A 20,139-nucleotide genomic window follows, 5' to 3' on the forward strand; every position below is an offset into this window, starting at 1 on the left:
GTCGGGTCTCTGCTCTACATGTAAAGTGTCTTGAGACAACTTGTTGTGATTTGACACTTTAATACAATTGAATTGAAAAAAATGAATAGAGGGTTTAAGTGGTTAAACTGATCTTCATTTTGCCGGGGACCCCTTGGAACTCCCTCACAGACCCCTGGGGGTTGCCGGACCCCACTTTGAGAACCTCTGTGTCAGACTCATATGACCCTGACCTTGATGATGATGATGACGTCACTGCAGCCTGTTGGGGTGCAGCCGGAGGAGGAGGAGGTACCCCAGCATGCCTCTGTCCTCTCTCCTGCTCTGGTTCCTCTGAAGGGTCAGCCTGTGGAGGAGGAGGAGGAGGGGGAGGGGGACCACTGCTCTTCTTCCAGGCTGGAGCCCTGCTGGCGCCCCGGCGGTCCGAAACCTCCTCCTCGTCATCGTCCGAACCGGGCTTCTGGAAGGCCGTGGAAGGGCGAGTCGGAGCCGCGGCTGGGAGAGACTGTGGACCTGTGGAACAGCAGAACAGCAAAAATGTATTCCTTTTGACTTCAGATGAACTATTTCAAACTCGGGTATACATGTCACCAGACAAACACTTATTTTGAATGTAGAAGAGATTAGTTACAGGAGGTACTGGTTAAGTGGGGTCCTTGGGGGGGGGGGGGGGGGGGGTTCCCAGCAAAATGTGTTAATGTAGCGTCACGGTAATTTTAACCACTTTAACCTTTTACACTTTGGCTATTCAAAAACAGCAGATATATAAGCTCAAAGCGCGGCATTTAAAAAAAAATCTTTAACATTTTTGCAAACCTTTGTATATACATTTTTAAAGCGAACATTTGTAACTCAAATCTTTGCTTTTGGGGGTCCCTGGAACAATAATGTTTGAGATGGGGGTCCGTGACCAAATACATAATAATTTTGGGTGGTCCTTGACATGAAAAAGTTTGAGAACCACCGCCTCAAACCACCGGTGCTCATGGAAGGTAATGATATTCATGACTATTTTGAATGCGTTTCTCACGTTACGTAGGAGTCTGTCTGTCTGTCTGTCTGTCTGTGTGTTGGACAGACAGACATACCGCTGGATTAGCTGGCGCCAAATGTCTTGTGCCATGTCTTTTTGAAATACTTTAATTTCAGAACGGAAGTCCACCCACCTGCATCGTCATCTTCTTCTGAGGGCTTCAGAAAGCGGCCTTTCAGAGAACCAAGAGAGGAGAGGGGAGCTTGGCCACGGCCCTGCCCGACCGAAGGGCTCTCTCTGCGGGCGTGATGCCGCTCCTCACCCCTGTCTGGAGCTCTGGCTCTTCCTCCATCCCTCTCCCTGTCTCTGTCTTCATCTCTATCTCTGTGTCTGTCTCTCTCTCTGTCTCTATTCCTGTCTCTATCTCTATCTCTGTCTCTCTCACCAAATCTCTCTTCATCTCTGTCTCTTGCTCCATCTCTCTCTGTATCCCTTTCTCTCTCTCCATCTCTCTCTCTGTCTCCGCCTCTCTCTCTATCCCTTTCTCTATTCTGATCTCTTCCTCTGCCTCCATCCCTTCCTCTGCCTCCATCTCGGCCTCTCTCCTGTTCCCTCTCTCTATACCTCTCGTCCTCCCTTCCGTCGCGGTGTCTGTCTCTGGGCGACACGTTGCGGTCTCTCTCGTCTCTACTCCACCCGTCTCTGTCCGCTGACCCCTCCTCCTCTCTCCTCTGCCCTCTTCCTCCTCCTCTCTCCCTGTCTCTCTCCGTCTCTCCTCCTCCTCCTCTCCTCCAACCTCCTCTTCCTCCTCTCCATGCCGGCCCCCCATGATCCCTCTGTCCTCCTCTTCTCTGTCCGAACGCCTTCTCCTCGGCCAGGGCCAGTCGCTTCTGGAACGTCTCCATGGACTGCGGAGGAGAAACCCACAGTGTTAACCCATTGAGACCTGGAACGCATCTGTGTCACTTTTTGATTTGAGCTAAAAGAAATTGTGAACATTTGTGCAAATCTTTGAATATATATTTGTAAAGTGAACATTTGTAACTCAAATCTTTGCTTCTGGGGGTCCCTGGAACAAAATATTTTGAGATGGGGGTCCGCGGCCAAATACATATTCATTTTGGGGTCCTTGACATGAAAACGTTTGAGAACCACTGACATAGTAACATAAGTTTTTTTTAAAATACAGTTAGGATTTAGAAGACATTTTGTAGAATCGGAACCTCAGGCCTGAACACATTCCACGCCAGAGTTTAATATCATAATGTACTCACCAGTGCCAGCGATTTATTGTTGTTTTTTTGTTTTTTTCACGTCGCCACAGACAAAGCTAAATCCGTTAAAATCGCGCATTCAACTGTTTGTAAACACACAAGAGGATCTGTGTGAAAAGCCCAGCGAAAACCGTGTCGAAATCCGATCCGCCATCTTGAAGCTACAGCGGTTTCTTCTAAACAGCGATCAGCGATGAGAAAAGCAACAACCGAGATAATCGACTTTTAGTTTCCGGTTTAGAGTGGAAGCGGATGGGATCCGGAATTTCCGGATAATTCCGTTTCCGGTGGTGCTACAATGAAATGTGTCGTACCGAACGAGGCCTACAATGAAAAGTCAACCTGTGAGTAAAAAAAAAAAAAAAACACACCACTTCGCGTAGATCTACGCGACTGGCACGCAATGTGTTAATGGGTTAATGTGCATGCGTGCACTTGCGTGCAAATGTTGATTTCGTTTTACTCATAGTCTTTTGAATAAAATTCCATTTAGTTTTAGTCATATTTTAGTCATCTGAAAAGTTTTACTTTTACGATTTTAGTCAACTAAAACTGCAGTTGATTTAGTCGACAACATTTTGGCAGGCGTTGATGGCATCGTAATGCCTGGTGTGATTTATACTTGGCTGTGTGCCGACAATAGCCGTCTAGTCTGCATCACGTTGTGAGATTGTAGGTTGTAGGTTGTAGGTTGTAGGTTGTAGATTGTAGATTGTAGATTGTAGATTGTAGGTTGTAGATTGTAGGTTGTAGATTGTAGATTGTAGATTGTAGCGTGACACCCACGTGCAGCCAAGCGTAAAATGACTTGTCTTAGTTCTTATTTGTTGACAAAATTGTCAGTATATTTAGTTATAGTTTTAGATATCATACTGTAGGCTAGTTTTTATTTCGTTTTTTTTTTCAGTGCAAAAGGACAAAATAACTTTACGTACGTTCATTCACAGAGCAGCACAAACAGATACTTTCATGCAAAAATCTGTGGTTTATTTACATAATCATCACTGTCAAGAAGAAACCCTGTATCTCCACTGCAACTTTGTATGTTTATATTAAATGAATGAACACCCAAATGCTGTACTTTTGGTGGGGAGGGTGATATCACTGCATGTACTCCTACGGGCTGGGGGGGCGGCAACCTGTCAGCGGGGAGTGTTGGGCGGGAGGAGTAGGACGGAGGCTCCACGTCCTCACGGTGGGGGCTCCTCACTGGCAGGTGAGCCAGTTGAGTAGGATACGACAGCAGTGACAACACACAGAAATGTTTTGTGGGGAGGAATAAACTCATTGAGTGCCAGATTTTATTTTATTTTTTTAAACGTTTGGCAATTCTGGCACTCAATTGTACTACCTATGAGTATGTAAAAGAACAAAAACGAATAAACAATAATTATTTCTATATTATGTTGTCCCAGTGCCAGAGTTTTTTTCAAAGTAAAAAAAAAGTGCTTAGGAAGCGAGATACAGCCTTTTTCAGTTAAACGTTAAACAAGGAGTGTATGGAGCTGCAAATCTTCAGATGATGATATCTTGGGTTCTGAACATGTTTTTAAAAAAAAAGAAAAAAAAACTTTTTTTTTCTTTTTTTTCAAAAACACGTCAAACACGTCATTGGCACGTTGCGCCATAGCGGTAAAAACACGTGAAACACGTTAATGGCACTCAATGAGTTAATTGGCATAATGAATAAATTGGGGAGAATTTTTTTTTTTTTTTTAAAGCACACAGCCACGGGTGAGCGACGTGCTGTGATTTCATTGTTACAGGAGAGACAGACTGAGAGCTGTCATAGAGGACAAAATAAGCATTATGCGCATGGTCGCACGCACACGCACGGTCGCACGCACAAGTGTAAAAGTCTGATAGAGTACAAGTGCACACAGCCATGGTCATATCTGACAGTGACGTGTGATTTGGGAAATAACCGGAACTTTGGGCAAACCCCGCCCCCGGAGAGCCGCTGGAATCCAAACCGCACCCCTGACCGCCTCCATTGGCTGGCTGTTTCCGCAATGTATATCTGATGGACACATCCGTTTGTCAACTGTTGATGTTAAAATACGTTACTCTGCTGACGCTATCCAAAGAGTTTATAGATAGATGCAGACGGCCAAACTGTTGCTGTTAAAATATGATAGTCTGTTATAGGTTAATATGAACAATTGCTTTTTTGCTGGCTTTATCATAGTATTAGATTATAATAATGCATAGGCTAATTGAATGGCCTCTATCTCCCTCCCCCCCTCCCTCCCCTCTGCTGAGGAAACAGCAATGAATAATATATTAACATTCTCTCAAGAATATATTCCATATATCACCTATATCATTATCACAGGGGTGCGGGGGTTAACAAAGCTGCTCCTGCAGCCGAAATTATCTCCTCATTCCACTCCAAACATATCTTATATATATCGACAGAGCAAGGCCATTCAATTATGCATTATTTTATAATCTAATACTCAAAAAAAAAGTAAAAAGTAAAAAGAAAAAGTACTCAAATGTTTTTCTTAAGTAAAAGTATCAATACTGTAAAGTAAAAGTATTGGTATCAAAATGTACCTAAGGAACCAGTAAAAGTACTCCCCATTTCACAAGTTTTCAAGTGTATACAATGTACAAAATTAGCAGCTCTACAAGCTCGCAATACGTTATGAGCTTATAGATCGGCTATTTACAAATAGAAAAAGTTCAAGGGCTGAAGTTGTGTGTTTTGTAACCTAAATCTACAAAGTAACTAAAGTGGTCAAATATTATTAATGGAGTAAAAGTACAATATCTGCCTCTGAGATGTAGTGGAGTAGAAGTAAAAGTTTTGGAAATTGGATATACTCAAGTAAAGTACAAATATCTCAAAATTGTACTTAAGTTCAGTACTTGAGTACATGAACTTTCCACCACTTCTAATACTATAATAAAGCCAGCAGAGAAGCAATTATTCATATTAACCTATAACAGACTATCAAATTTTAACAGCAACAGTTTGTCCATCTGCATCTATTTATAAACTATTTGGATACTGTCAGCAGAGAAGCAATTATTAACCTATATAACAGACTATCAAATTTTAACAGCAACAGTTGACAAAAGGATGTGTCCATCAGATATACATTGTGGAAACAGCCAGCCAATGGAGACGATTGTTGGCGCTGTTTGGATTCCAGTGGCCCTCCAGGGGCGGGGTTTGCCCAAAGCTCCAGTTAGTTCCCAAATCACGTAACAGTGACATCACATCAGCCACTGTCTGCTCGACCGCTCGTCATTCAAACGCTGACACTGCAGAAAGGAGTGTGTGTGTGTGTGTGTGTGTGTGTGTGTGTGTGTGTGTGTGTGTGTGTGTGTGTGCGAGCATATGAATGAGTGAGACAATTAGAACGGACATCAGGATGAATAATCAAGAAAGTACAGAGGCACAAAGTCCTCATAGCACATTGGTTGGCTATTAAAAAATAGCAGATATTAGGTGCACCAAAAAATCCTGAAGGGGGCGTCAACAAGTGTCTTTTTGTAGCTGCGGACATCTTTGAGGGGTAAAAACCAGGTTGACTTAACATTGCCCAATGCCACGCCCAATGCCTCGCCCCCGCAGGCTGATTTGCCCCTTCTGCTGGTGACGACACGTTGGCACGCTTAATACAAGCTTCTAAAAGTTTTTTCTTTTTTTTTGCACTTTGATGATATCATTAAAACGTGGTTTATAAATTCAATGTATTGGTTCCCTGTGTGTCAAAGAATTAATTTAAAAATACTACTGCTGGTCTATAAACCTTTGAATGGTTTAGGGACGAAATACATTTCTGATCTTAAGCCACAAGTAAGACGTGCGAACGCTGGAAGCGAACGCAGATTGACTGTGGCTCTGCTATATTTCAACCACACTGTAGTAGTGCACTCTGCCGCACTCTGGCGGCTGTATACAGGCAGTGCAGCTGCTGGCATTTCAGCACGGAGTTTCGAGTCACATGGGGGCGCGAGCCAATGAGAGCGTGAACACAGGAGACACACACGGACAGAGACACACACACACACACACACAACCCAAGCACGGTGACATAGTAAGCTCCACTTGGCGAAGCCGCGCCTCCTTCCGCGTTCGCAATCATGAACCATCCAGATCTCATCCAGATCTCTCAGGTGATCTGGGAAATGTCTGCTTCTTTCCATCCATCAAAAATAAATGTAGGGAAGCAGTATTTTGTTTAGTATGCACTAGGGGTGTGCCGATACACTAATTTCATAAAACGATACGATACGATACTGGGCTCGTGACATCGATACGATACGATACGATATACAGTATGGCACTTTTTTATTATGAAAATATATGGGGGGGAGAGCAAATGCAAACAAATATTTCTGTTTTGCATTATTCAGACATGCAAACTTGTAGCTTTTCAGCTACAGTACAATAGCCGTTTTGAATCCAAATAGGGCAATAATGTGCAGCCATTCTTATTTCTTTTAACACATTGATTGCCAGAATTATTTCAGATTTTTTGCATTTTCATGCCAGGGTTTTTACATTGAAAAAAAAAAGTACTCAGGAGCTGAGATACAACATTTTTAAGTTTTAAGTTAACAAGGAAGTGGATGGGAGTCTAGATCTTCGACAAATCATATCTCCTTGGTCTTTGGGTCAAATTAAAAAATAAACTTTTTTTTTTTTCCTAAAAACGAGTTAACTCGATCTAGGCAATCAAGCGATGGATTCTAAAAACGAGTTAACTCGATCTAGGCAATCAATGTGTTAAAACATAAGACCTTTATGTTTGCCACTACCAGTTTGATTGAGTTACTTTTATTTTGTATTTTAATTTCTCTCCTGCACTGTAATTGTATATCTAGTATTTGTACTACTTTAGTATTAATTGTGTTTCCTTTGCTTGATGTTCTGTGTAAAGCAGTGGTTCTCAAAGTGGGGTCTGGGGACCCCCAGGGGTCCTTGAGGCAGTTCCAGGGGGTTCCCAGCAAAACTTGTTAAAACAGCATCACAATAATTGTATCCATATTTTATACGTTGGCTATTCAAAAATAGCAGACATACAAGCTCACAGAGCGTCACTTCGTGCCGCACTGCAAGCTTGTACATATGCTTTTTTTTGGAAGATATTGAAAAATATCAAAAATTATGAAAATTTGAATAATTTCGTTTTTTTAAATTTATTTTTTACATAAATCATCTTGTCTGGGGGTCCCTGACACAAAACATTTTCAGATGGGGGGTCGGCTGGCCTAAAATACATCTCATTTTAGGGGTCCTAAAAAGCTTGAGAACCACTGCCCTATCATGTCTGAATGCAGGTGTTATTGTGGGTGTGTGGATGTGCATGGGGCTGTGTGTGAACTGTCTCGCCCCGTATCTAACCGTCTCGCCCCGTATCCAACTGTCTCACCCCGTATCTAACCGTCTCGCCCCGTATCTAACCGTCTCGCCCCGTATCCAACTGTCTCACCCCATATCTAACTGTCTCACCCCGTATCTAACTGTCTCACCCCGTATCTAACTGTCTCACCCCGTATCTAACCGTCTCGCCCCGTATCTAACTGTCTCACCCCGTATCTAACTGTCTCACCCCGTATCTAACCGTCTCACCCGTATCCAACTGTCTCACCCCGTATCCAACTGTCTCACCCGTATCTAAGCGTCTCACCCATATCCAACTGTCTCACCCCGTATCCAACTGTCTCACCCCGTATCCAACTGTCTCACCCCGTATCCAACTGTCTCACCCCGTATCCAACTGTCTCGCCCCGTATCTAACTGTCTCGCCCCGTATCTAACTGTCTCACCCCGTATCTAACTGTCTCACCCGTATCTAACTGTCTCACCCGTATCCAACTGTCTCACCCCGTATCCAACTGTCTCGCCCCGTATCCAACTGTCTCGCCCCGTATCTAACCGTCTCGCCCCGTATCTAACCGTCTCGCCCCGTATCTAACCGTCTCGCCCCGTATCTAACCGTCTCGCCCCGTATCTAACCGTCTCGTCCCGTATCTAACCGTCTCGTCCCGTATCTAACCGTCTCGCCCCGTATCTAACCTTCTCGTCCCGTATCTAACCGTTTCACCCCGTATCTAACCGTCTCACCCGTATCTAACCGTCTCGTCCCGTATCTAACCGTTTCACCCTGTATCTAACCGTCTCACCCGTATCTAACCGTCTCGTCCCGTATCTAACCGTCTCGCCCCGTATCTAACCGTCTCGTCCCGTATCTAACCGTTTCACCCCGTATCTAACCGTCTCACCCGTATCTAACCGTCTCGTCCCGTATCTAACCGTTTCACCCCGTATCTAACCGTCTCACCCGTATCTAACCGTCTCGTCCCGTATCTAACCGTCTCGTCCCGTATCTAACCGTCTCGTCCCGTATCTAACCGTCTCGCCCCGTATCTAACCGTCTCGCCCCGTATCTAACCGTCTCGCCCCGTATCTAACCGTCTCGCCCCGTATCTAACCGTCTCGCCCCGTATCTAACCGTCTCGTCCCGTATCTAACCGTCTCGCCCCGTATCTAACCGTCTCGCCCCTTATCTAACCGTCTCGCCCCGTATCTAACCGTCTCGCCCCGTATCTAACCGTCTCGCCCCGTATCTAACCGTCTCGCCCCTTATCTAACCGTCTCGCCCCTTATCTAACCGTCTCGCCCCGTATCTAACCGTCTCGCCCCGTATCTAACCGTCTCGCCCCGTATCTAACCGTCTCGCCCCGTATCTAACCGTCTCGCCCCGTATCTAACCGTCTCGTCCCGTATCTAACCGTCTCCCCCGTATCTAACCGTCTCGCCCCGTATCTAACCGTCTCGCCCCGTATCTAACCGTCTCGCCCCGTATCTAACCGTCTCGCCCCGTATCTAACCGTCTCGCCCCGTATCTAACCGTCTCGCCCCGTATCTAACCGTCTCGCCCGTATCTAACCGTCTCGCCCGTATCTAACCGTCTCGCCCGTATCTAACCGTCTCACCCCGTATCTAACCGTCTCACCCCGTATCTAACCGTCTCACCCCGTATCTAACCGTCTCACCCCGTATCTAAGCGTCTCGCCCCGTATCTAACTGTCTCGCCCGTATCTAACTGTCTCCCCCGTATCTAACTGTCTCACCCCTTATCTAACTGTCTCACCCCGTATCTCTGAGCCACCACGTCATCCAGGCTGCGCTGCTCTCTCTCCGCCTGCTCGCTCATCCGCTGGTAGCTCTTCCTCAGCCAGCTGAGACCGCCGTCATCTACCAGCCCAGCTAGAGAGAGAGAGAGAGAGAGAGAGAGAGAGAGAGAGAGAGAGATAAAGACCAATACAGTAATGGGATTCTTGTACCAATCTCATACTTGAACAACGGCTCCCATCTATTTCGCTACTTTCCGATTAGATGCTTTCGACAAAAACTATTTCCAAATTTCCCAAACCAGCCCATTCACTCGGCAATTGACTCTATAATCTCTTTGAACCCCAACACAAAGGGCTTCATTTCAATGATATATAACCAATTAAATTCAATAAACCCAGAAACTCTGACCCGTCTTAAGATAGCCTGGGGGTGGAACTGGCTGACGCGACAGAGACTGCTTTGAGACTAGTCCACAACTCCTCAATTTGTGCTAGACATAGCCTTATACAATGCAAGATTATTCATCGTGTTCACTGCACTAATGCGAGACTAGCAAAGATATTTCCTCCAGGTATTACTGATGAGTGCAACCGATGCAGACAACCCTCTGCTGATCTGATACATACGTTTTGGTCATGCCCTCGGGTGACTGGACTTCTGGACAGATATATTCAAATCCTATTCCGACATATCAGGGGTAGCCATCCCACCCAACACTTTAACTATTTGGTGTTCTCCCTGGGACTAACATCCCTCTACACCTTAAGAGAATAATCTATTTTAGAGAGAGAGTGTGTGCGTGCGTGCGTGCGTGCGTGCGTGCGTGCGTGCGTGCGTGCGTGCGTGCGTGCGTGCGTGCGTGCGTGCGTGCGTGCGTGCGTGCGTGCGTGCGTGCGTGCGTGCGTGCGTGCGTGCGTGCGTGCGTGCCCTTTGGATAAAAGCGTCTGCTAAATGACTGTAATGTAATGTAATGTGCGTGCGTGCGTGCACTATTTCTGAAACGATGTGACCGAGACGCACATGAAAACACATCAGAGAGAGAATATTGACCAGAACAAAGCCCACAGGTCGCTCTGGTTTGGGGGAGGTCACCCCGACCTCACCAGTGACATCATGACTACTATGACACGGTCACCCCGCTGGGTTTTTTCCATGCTCCGGGGCGGACATGCAGGGACAGTGGACTCTCTTAAAGGAGGAGTTCACCCAAAAAATGACTTATTTTCTATCAATTGCACACCCCATGAAGCCTTGAATTCATGGATTTATTTTAGTTTTTGAGGCATTCCTAAGCCAATAATTTGATGACCGGGTGTGTATCCGGTAGGAGACACAAATAATCTACTTTGTGTCTCCTACCGGATACATTAGCCGGTAGGAGACAGGAATCAAATTATTGGCTTAGGAATGCCACAAAAACAAAAATAAATCCATGGATTCAAGGCTTCATGGGGTGTGCAATTGATAGAAAATAAGTCATTTTTTGGGTGAACTACTCCTTTAAGACCGTGGTTCTCAAAGTGGGGTTTCCGGGGACCCCCACAGGTCCCTGAGAGGGTTTCAGGAGGTCCCTACAGCAAACATGATATTTCAACGGCTAGAGCACTGGTTCTCAAACTTTTCCGTGCCAAAGACCCCCAAACTGATATTGTATTTGGCCACGGAACCCTTATCTGATAAGGTTTTGGGGCCAGGGACCGCAGAAGAGAAGATTTGTGTTAAATAATGGGGCGTGGGGCAGGTTACGAAAAAACTTGACCCGCGCATCACTAGTGGCTCAAATGGAAGACGGCCAGACTGACTCCGCTGAACAGATTAAATCAGTGTGTCACAATGTGTTAGTGCCGTCCACGCCAAGCACCATAACTGTCTATACTGTAACTGTAAAGGTCATTACATTAAATCGTAATGACCTTTAAATAAATTGCATTAATTCAAAATGCTTTTTGTGTCATGAGTACATTTCCACAGAACGTGAATAGTACGCGGCGATGAATCGGCGTGATTTATTTCACCGCGATTACCACGGATAAAAGCATCAACTTGTATGAATGAGGCATCATCAAAATTAACCGTTTGAGGCCGAGTATCCGCCAAAGCATTTTCGGATCGTTTATAACGACAGCAGTGTTAACCCATTAAAAAAAATCTAAATCCTAACAGTTTTTTGAAAAAGATTAATTAAAAACAATTTCAAGATTTTTCAAAAATAGCAGATCTACAAGCTCATAGCGCGGCACTCTATGAGCTTGTATATCTGCTGTTTTTGAATAGCCAAATAAATCTAAAGTGACACAGATGCGTTCCAGGTCTTAAAGAATCGCCTCAGGTCTTAATGGGTTAAATAGGACCACAATGGAAACAAGCCCCCAGGGCTTTTTGTGTTATCCTTTTAGCGTTATTGTATAACCCTTCCTGCCACCTTCTGTTCGATTGATGCTAGCGACTGACCTAGATATGACGACCCTGCAGACAAACCTTGGTCATTTGTTCTCATGTTTTTGTTAGTTAGGCTCGTTTTTCTTGACCGCAATGTTAAAGAATATCATTGAGCATGTTACTTAAAGGTTCACTGATTACCTGGTATCATATAGTTTCAATGTAGAGATTATTATTTTGACAGTATATTGTTTAGGCTGATGCAAGGTTCTTGGTTTACCTGTGATCCTAGTTTACTGAGACACTACACTGTCTCTCTGCATTCTATGTATGTGTTTACCTTGCTTACTGTAAGTTGCTCTGGATAAGAGCATCTGCTAAATGTCTAAATTGTAAATTATAGATATACAGTAGGCGGCATAGTTAGTTAAAGGACAACTTTGTTTGTTTACAACCAAGGTTTATGTTTTAGCTTGTAATCAAAGTAAACAAGTAAGACGCGCGAACGCGGGAAGCGAACGCCAAAAATAATAATAATAATGAAAAAAAAAGTAAAAAAAGTGACCAATAAAAAAAAAATACAAAAAATACAAAACAAATCTGCGTTAAAAGGAGCATCTTAGAAAAATACAAATTCACAAAAAACAACAAAGTGTTTGAAGTGCCTGTTTCACCCACTTCCGGGGGGCGGAGCCAAAATCCGAGCCCGAATTATTTGTTCGTAGACCCTTAGGGGGGGTAGAAAAAGTTTCGGAGCGATTCGGGCACTTTTCCTTTAACATGGGGTTTCAATGGGGAGTTTTTAGGAGCCTTCTCCGGGGCGTGGCTTCCGGGGGAAGGGGCGGGCTTAAACGCAACCTTGACAGGTGTGTTCAGTTTTCAAACTCCTTTCATTTGATGTATGGTACGTCTATATTGGACATTTACTTGGCTGCACACAGGCAGTGCACACAATACTGCACACAGAGACGCAGAGAGACACACAAGCCGAGCACGGTGTCATAGTAAGCTCCACTTGCGCGTTCGCAGCGATCTTTTTTACAGTGGGCGGGGGTATTCTGTCCAGTGGCTAAATATGTCTTTTTTTACACAATAACCCGGTGTTTTCTTTATTATTATTTACAGTAGCTCTTCTAGCCCACAATAACTCACATCTGGCTATCAAAGACCACAGGACCTTTTTTATTGTGTAAAAAAGGCAAATTTAGCCACCGGACAGAATGCCCCCGCCCACTGTTAAAAAGATCGTGAAAATTGCTAAAACTATAGAAAGCAGTAAATGAAAAAAATATAACACTCATCTTTTATTTACTTTAATTACAAGCTAAAATATAAACCTTGGCTGTAAAAAAACAAAGTTGTCCTTTAAGTTATAGTGCTTGGTGTGGAAGGGCTCTTTAATCTCTTGTCTATACACCTTGTTGTTTGCCAAAGATTTGCAGATCTACAAGCTCACGACACAAGGCATGCCATTTCTTTTTATTTCCTTTTCTGCCTTTCTTTTCGCCTTTAAGGAAATGCCCAAAATAAGGAGGCCGGTCTGACTGTTTGGAGAGACAGACTCGTTGTTTTCCCAGAAACTGACAAATACCAGGGAGGTAATGAGGTCACCGTTATGGGACCTCATTAGGTATTTACCTATATGTGGGATGAGGTTTCACCGATTTAGGTCTGGTGGAAGATAAGACCCCCAAACACACAAACACACACACACACACACACAAGACAGCGACAAGTTTGCATGTATGTACACACACACACAGACATTTTACTGAGGATGGAGACAGTTGACGGGGGGAGAGTTTAAGTGGGGTGAACGGGGGTCCCCTTCAGTGTTGCCATGTCTCCTTATTATAAGTGACTTTAGGCTTGTTTTTCTGTAAAGTCGCTGGTAAATATTGGTGGTTGGGGTTTTTTGGGCTTATTTTTAAAGTGTAGTTGCTTTATTTGGCCTTCCTTCCAAATGTGGACCCCCCCCATCTGAAATTATTTTGTGCCATGGACCCACATAACAGATTTGTGTTGTTAAAATGTTCCCAAAATGTTCCCAATTTTTCTCTTTTTCCTCACGATTTTTTTTAGAAAATAGCAGATCTACAAGCTCACAATGTGTCGCATCACGACACGTCGTGAGCCTGTAGATTTTCAAATAGCTGATGTATATAGGTTTAAAGTGTGGCCTAGTTGCTTCTTTTGGGCTTGTTTTCATAGACCTGGTTGCTTATTTATCTCGCAGGATCTGGCAACAAAGGCTCCTGTGTATCTCACAGTGTTTATTGTTTTTGGACTGACAAGCCCAGATGTTATGGAATGGTGTGCATAAGGGAGACAGTCATACACATTATGTCCATTAATGTTATGTACACACACACACACACACACACACACACACACACACACACACACACACACACACACACACACACACACACACACACACACACACACACACACACACACACACACACACACACACACACACACACACACACACACACACACACACACACACACACACACACACACACAAAAGAGTTATTATAGTTTTGAAATATTCATTTTAGTTTATATATATTTCTTCAGTTAGGTGTTAAAATTCCAGTATTACTCAGTGTTCGTTTGGGAGAATTGAATAGTTCTACGTTTAGTTTATAGTTTATAGTCTTTTGGGGTATTATGAGGATAACCTTGATTTATAGAAGCTGAAAAATAATACAAGACATCAAATATGATTTCTATTTTCTTTAGTTGAGCTGTGAAGTGACTGCAAATAAATCTGTCTGTCTGTCTGTCTGTCTGTCTGTCTGTCTGTAATGACTCCCTGTTTCATCAACACAAGACAATAGAACTTCATATATCAGATCGCCAACTTCATCTCTGACTAGGGCATTAACGAATAGTGATTTATGGTATTCGAATTATTCGACCCAAAAGTATTCGAATAGTCGATTATTCGGTTTGATTATAAAAAAATAAATAAAAATTATTTCGTTGTTCTGAAGCCTGATTTACACTTGGTCATATGACATATTAACCACTTAAACCAGGGGTCTTCAAAGTTTTCAGCCCAAGGACCCCCTAGCTGAGAGAGAGATGAAGCAGGGACCCCCTCTATATTGTATAAAATTATGTTTTAGATTCAACTTTTTTTGTTTACGTTTACTGTTCTTTTTCCCCTCTACACCTATATCTCTTTGCCAAAAATAGCAGATCTACAAGCTCACAAAGCCTCGCAGCGCGAGTTCTCCTCAGAAAAGGGATGCTAGGGTTGAAGTGGTTAAGGTAAAAAAAAAATCATATCACGCAAAGATTTGACGGACCCCCTGTAGTAACTCCGAGGACCCCCTAGGGGTCCCGGACCCCCTGTTGAAGACCCCTGACTTAAACCCAATACTTGACGGGTCTTCATCAGGAGGTACAGGACTCCTAAGGGGTCCTCAGAGTTACTACAGTGGGGCCTCCACATTTTTTGCGTGCTTGGACCTTTGCATTTATTTTTTACATTAACCACCGGCAAAGATCACGAGTAAACAAACATTGATGGTAGTGCTATCTATGAAGCCATCTATGAAATCTAAGAAAAAGTTTACTCTGCAACACAATGTTTGTTTTTTTTTCACGATTTTGTAACCCCATTTTTTACACCCAGTGCCAATTGTCTATGTAATCCTGGGCACTACCTTCCCTCTGCCAACCTAGGGAGGCCAGGGCCGAGCTCATGCCTCCTTCAATGCATGAGAGCCAACTGACCATCTTATCACCTGACAGGGGAGAGTTTCCCTGGTTAGACGTAGCGCGTGGAAGGAACACGTTATTCCAACCAGTTCCCTTCCCCTCCATCAGGCGCCCCGGCTGGCCAGGGGGAGGCAGTATAGTGACCAGGATTACTGCATGTTTTTGTGAGGGTATTAACTGCCCGCAGGGCTTGAGTCTACAGAGGTGCAAGTGACTGGAGACAGTCTCCAGCCATGTCTCCAGTCGGTCTCCAGGCGTCGGGGGGGGCCCCCTTGTCTCCAGTCGCCCCCCTCATAGACCTCCATTCACTCTCCAGTCTCCAGAGGCCCCCACCTTCCTGAAAATCTCTCTCGTTTGCCTGTCCCCGCCCCCTTCACTGCTCTCTGAGTTTCTCAACGGCAGCCATCTTTGTTTTCATTTAGATGGACAGGAACACTCTATGCTTTTTAATTCATTATAGACCCCCACAACCAAACAATGATGGTCCCTTGGTGCTGGTTGGGACCCAATAACATTTCGATTTTATGTTTTATATGTTTTTGATGACGTTAAGGCCTGGATTTGGACTTCTCTCTCCCAGCCTGCAGCAGCACAGTTGCCAGACTCTGCGAGAGAATCGCGCAACCTGGTCTATGAAAACAAAGCCCAAAAGAAGCGACTATATGGGCCACAGGAGCCCCCACGGATGGTCTCTTTGTGCTGGTTGGAACCCAATGACGTTTATATTTGATGTTTTATATGCTTTTGATGACATCCAGGCGTGGATTTTTACATCTATGTCACAGACTCCTGTCACAGCCAGCGTTGCCAGGTTCTGTGAGAGAAACGAGTGACTGGGTGTGAGCCCTTTTAAACCTACTGTATACATAGTCAATTTGATAATAGCAGATCTACAAGCTCACAACGTGTCACATCGTGACGGATTGTGAGCTTGTAGATCTGCTATTTTCAAATAAATCTTGGGGGACATAATAAAGCAGACCTGGCTGCAAACATTGGTGAGAGCATATGTCAGACAGCAGCAGCATCAGAAGACAGGTAAGGTGCCTTGTAAACAGATGTTTAATGGCTCTAATTGTGCTAATGGAACATAATCATTGATCATTATACCCCTTAGTCCCTAAGGAAGACCCGATTTTATATTGAATATGATTTTAAATGTGGGCTGAGAGCTGCTTAAAGCTAACAAACAGTCCATGCTAGACACATATCATTATTCATAGAACATCACTGATCAACATTAAAGCCTCGATTTTATATTTCATATTATTTAAAATATTTTTAGCTTTGTTTATTATATAGCAGTTTGAGGGAAAGAGCTCTAGCTCCGTTTTTGTACTGTTATTTAACATGACAGTTTAATGTTTTGTGGTCATGGGTCAAGGTGTGTTGGTCAAGACATGTTTACCTCCATCTGGGGTGTGTGGGTTTTGTAAACTGCTCAGTGTAACATGCATGATATTATACAACCCACATGCTAAATGAGGAGAAATCAAATTAGTGATTGACTGTTTCAGACAATGTAATGTATTGTAGATGTTGATTCTAATCACTGTATCTGATCTGTTTATTTATGTCAATTTTTTTCTGGGGACCCCAGTACAGTTCATCAGTAGGCCTACAGTTATTTTAATAATATGATAGGGCAGTGGTTCTCAAAGAGAGGGTGTACAAATGGAACCAAATGGACCCATGACTCGGGTCCATATGGTTCCATTTATACACTCTTAAAAGGTCCTTACACACCGGGGCGATTTTTTCGTGCGAATAATCAGCATTTTTTAAAAACCTTATAAAGTCAATGCAAGCGTACATGGCGCGAAAAAGCGGAAAAGCGAAGCGAAAAAGCGTCTTTTAATTATTCGGAACGAGTCCGAATTTTGCGTATATTCGCACATTCGCCGGTGTGTAACCGCCTTAAGAGTTAGGATTGTATAGTATAGATTGCGGTCCCAGAGGTAGAAAATGTTCAAATAGGGGTCTCTGTGATAGCGCATACTATGCGTTCATATTATTTGAGATATTTAATTATGTGTAGGCCTTTATGTATAGTCTACATGATTGTGGATGTTGTGTGTTCATTATGCTCCCAACTAGTGTAATAGAGTTGAGGCTTTGGACAGAGAGAGACTCAAAGCTGTTTATGTGAATAAAATGTTCATCCAATATGTGTGTGCTTTTACAGTAGTTCTCAAACGTTTTCATGTGAAGGACCCCCAAATGAATATGCATTTGACTATAGGGTTTATTGATGATTTTGATGTTATATTAACACATTTTCCTGGAGACCCCCTGGAACCCCCTTAACTCATTCACCATTCACGTGCGTTTGCCCACTGCCAGAGATTTTTCATTGAAAAGAAAAAGTACTCAGGAGCCGAGATACAAAATGTTTAAGTTTTAAGTTAACAAGGAAGTGGATGGGAGTCTAGATCTTCAAAAAATCATATCTCCTTGGTCTTTGGGTTAAAAAATAAATAAATAAGAAAGATGTATATATATATTTTTTTTAAATTAAAAGTCGTTTTAGTCGTTCTTGGCAGACAGGGCTTAAAGGACAACTTTTTTTTTTTTACAACCACGGTTTATATTTTAGCTTGTAATTAAAGTAAAAAAAAGATGAGTGTTTTTTTCTTTTCATTTACTGCTTTCTATAGTTTTAGCAATTTTCGCGATATTTTTTACAGTGGGCGGGGGCATTCTGTCCGGTGGCTAAATATGCCTTTTTTACACAATAAAAAAGGTCCTGTGGTCTTGGATGGCCAGATGTGAGTTATTGGGGGCTAGAAGAGCTACTGTAAATAATAATAAAGAAAACACCGGGTTATTGTGTAAAAAAATACATATTTAGCCACCGGACAGAATGCCCCCGCCCACTGTAAAAAAGATCGCGAAAATTGCTAAAACTATAGAAAGCAGTAAAAAAAACAGTTTAACACTCATCTTTTATTTACTTTAATTACAAGCTAAAACATAAACCTTGGTTGTAAAAAAACAAAGTTGTCCTTTAAAGGACAGAAGTCGTTTTAGTCGTTCTAGGCAGGGAATGAGTTAAGAACCCCTGGGGGTCCCCTGACCACAGGTCTTTTTAATATTTTCTGTATCACATGCAAGTAGGGACATGGTGGTGTCACAAAGCAAACAAGCACTGGTAGTTAGTACTTCTAGCTTATGTTGGTTTCAGGGTGCAAGTCCCTGCAGTGCTGTACCCTGCTGACTGTCTCACCTTTGTCCTGTATGTTTACATGAAATGTTATCACTCAATTAGTTGTCACGCTGTCCAGTTAACACATTTGGTTCCATTTGTACACTCTCAGAGTTAGGATTTTATAGTATAGATTGTGGTCCCAGAGATAAAAATCAAATGGGGGTCCGTGGTCTAATGCATATCAAACTGGGGGTCCTTGAAATTAAAAGGTTTGAGAACCACTGTGACAGGGGATACTGTGTGTTCATATTTGAGACAGTTATTTATGCAAATATTCCACATTCACTTTTCACTTCATTAATGTTTTTAAATAGCCGATCTACAAGCTTGTAGATTGGCTATTTTCAAATAGCTGATGTATATAGGGTATATAGTAGCTTGCTGATTTTGATGCTATAGATATTAACACATTTTTCTGGGGACCCCAGTACAGTTCATCAGTACAGTTATTTAACATGACAGTGTGGTGCTAAAGCTGCAGTCGAAATCCAGCTCTTAGAGAACATGTGATATCCCCTGGTGTGTGTTCATATTATTTTAGATATTAAATGATGTGCAGGCCTATTGGCTTTGGACTGACAGAGACAGGCAGAAAGCTGTTCAATACATGTTCATCCTGTGTGCTGTTGCAGTGGTTCTCAAACCTTTTCATGTCAAGGACTCAAAATGAATATATTTTTGGCCATTTTAAGATTCTTTGAAAATAGCCAATCTACAAGCTTGAAGATCAGCTATTTTCAACCAGGTGATGAAAGGTTTAAAGTGGCTAAAATGTGTAACATGGATTATAGGCCAAATGCTACAGCAGAGGAAATGGTGAGAAATCAAATGAGTGATTGACTGTTTTAGACAATATGCATTGCAGATATGTTGATTCTAACCAAATTACTGTATCTGAGATATTTATTTATGTCTAGGCTCCTATGCTCTTGTTTAGTGTACATGATAGGGCAGTGGTTCTCAAACAGAGGGTGTACAAATGGAACCAAATGGACCCTCACAGGTCCATTTGGTTCCATTTATACACTCTTAGAGTAAATGTATACAATTTAAAATTATTTTAAAGTATAGATTGCTGTCCCAGAGGTAGAAAATGCTCAAATAGGGGTCCTCGAAATGAAAAGGTTTGAGAACCACTGTGATAGGGGATAATATGCGTTCATATTATTGTCTCCGCCAGGCCGAAAGGTATGGTGAGAGAGTATGTTTTACCCTGTCTGACCAGCTAATCTCCAGGACCGTTGGCATGATCGCAGCGAAACTATGCACACACACTCCCTGGATGCCAATTCAGAACCTCTGCCCCAAATTTTTCACATGGGCCTGTTATAGCGCCACCAGGAGACCGCTTTTTGCAAAACCCATTTTTGACAGTACTCCTACAGATTCTGTCCAAACGTCACGTAAATCGGTACACAGTGGCCCTCATTTATCAACGGAGCGTATAAACCGGCTTATATTTTTCCATATATTCGGCCGTACACCAACGTCG

The 20,139-nt window shown here is 43.1% G+C and overlaps 1 protein-coding gene across 2 annotated transcripts in view; it reads right to left on the bottom strand.

The window, feature by feature from the left end:
• cwf19l2 (CWF19 like cell cycle control factor 2) overlaps positions 1 to 20,139 on the bottom strand; it is a 94,686-nt gene that overhangs the window by 51,170 nt on the left and 23,377 nt on the right. Inside the window, exons 7-9 of one of the 2 annotated variants that reach the window (XM_080428940.1) lie at positions 9,342 to 9,457; positions 1,146 to 1,860; positions 213 to 492 (exon numbers count right to left, since the gene is read on the bottom strand). In XM_080428940.1, the coding sequence (XP_080285066.1) occupies positions 213 to 492; positions 1,146 to 1,860; positions 9,342 to 9,457 (1,111 nt within the window). Of the gene's footprint in view, positions 1 to 206; positions 493 to 1,145; positions 1,861 to 9,341; positions 9,458 to 20,139 lie in introns of both variants that reach the window. The other variant, XM_080428939.1, reaches the window with a different exon arrangement.

This window comes from Gymnoscopelus braueri (genome assembly GCF_963280865.1).
Source record: "Gymnoscopelus braueri genome assembly, chromosome: 5".
Classification (NCBI taxonomy): domain Eukaryota; kingdom Metazoa; phylum Chordata; class Actinopteri; order Myctophiformes; family Myctophidae; genus Gymnoscopelus; species Gymnoscopelus braueri.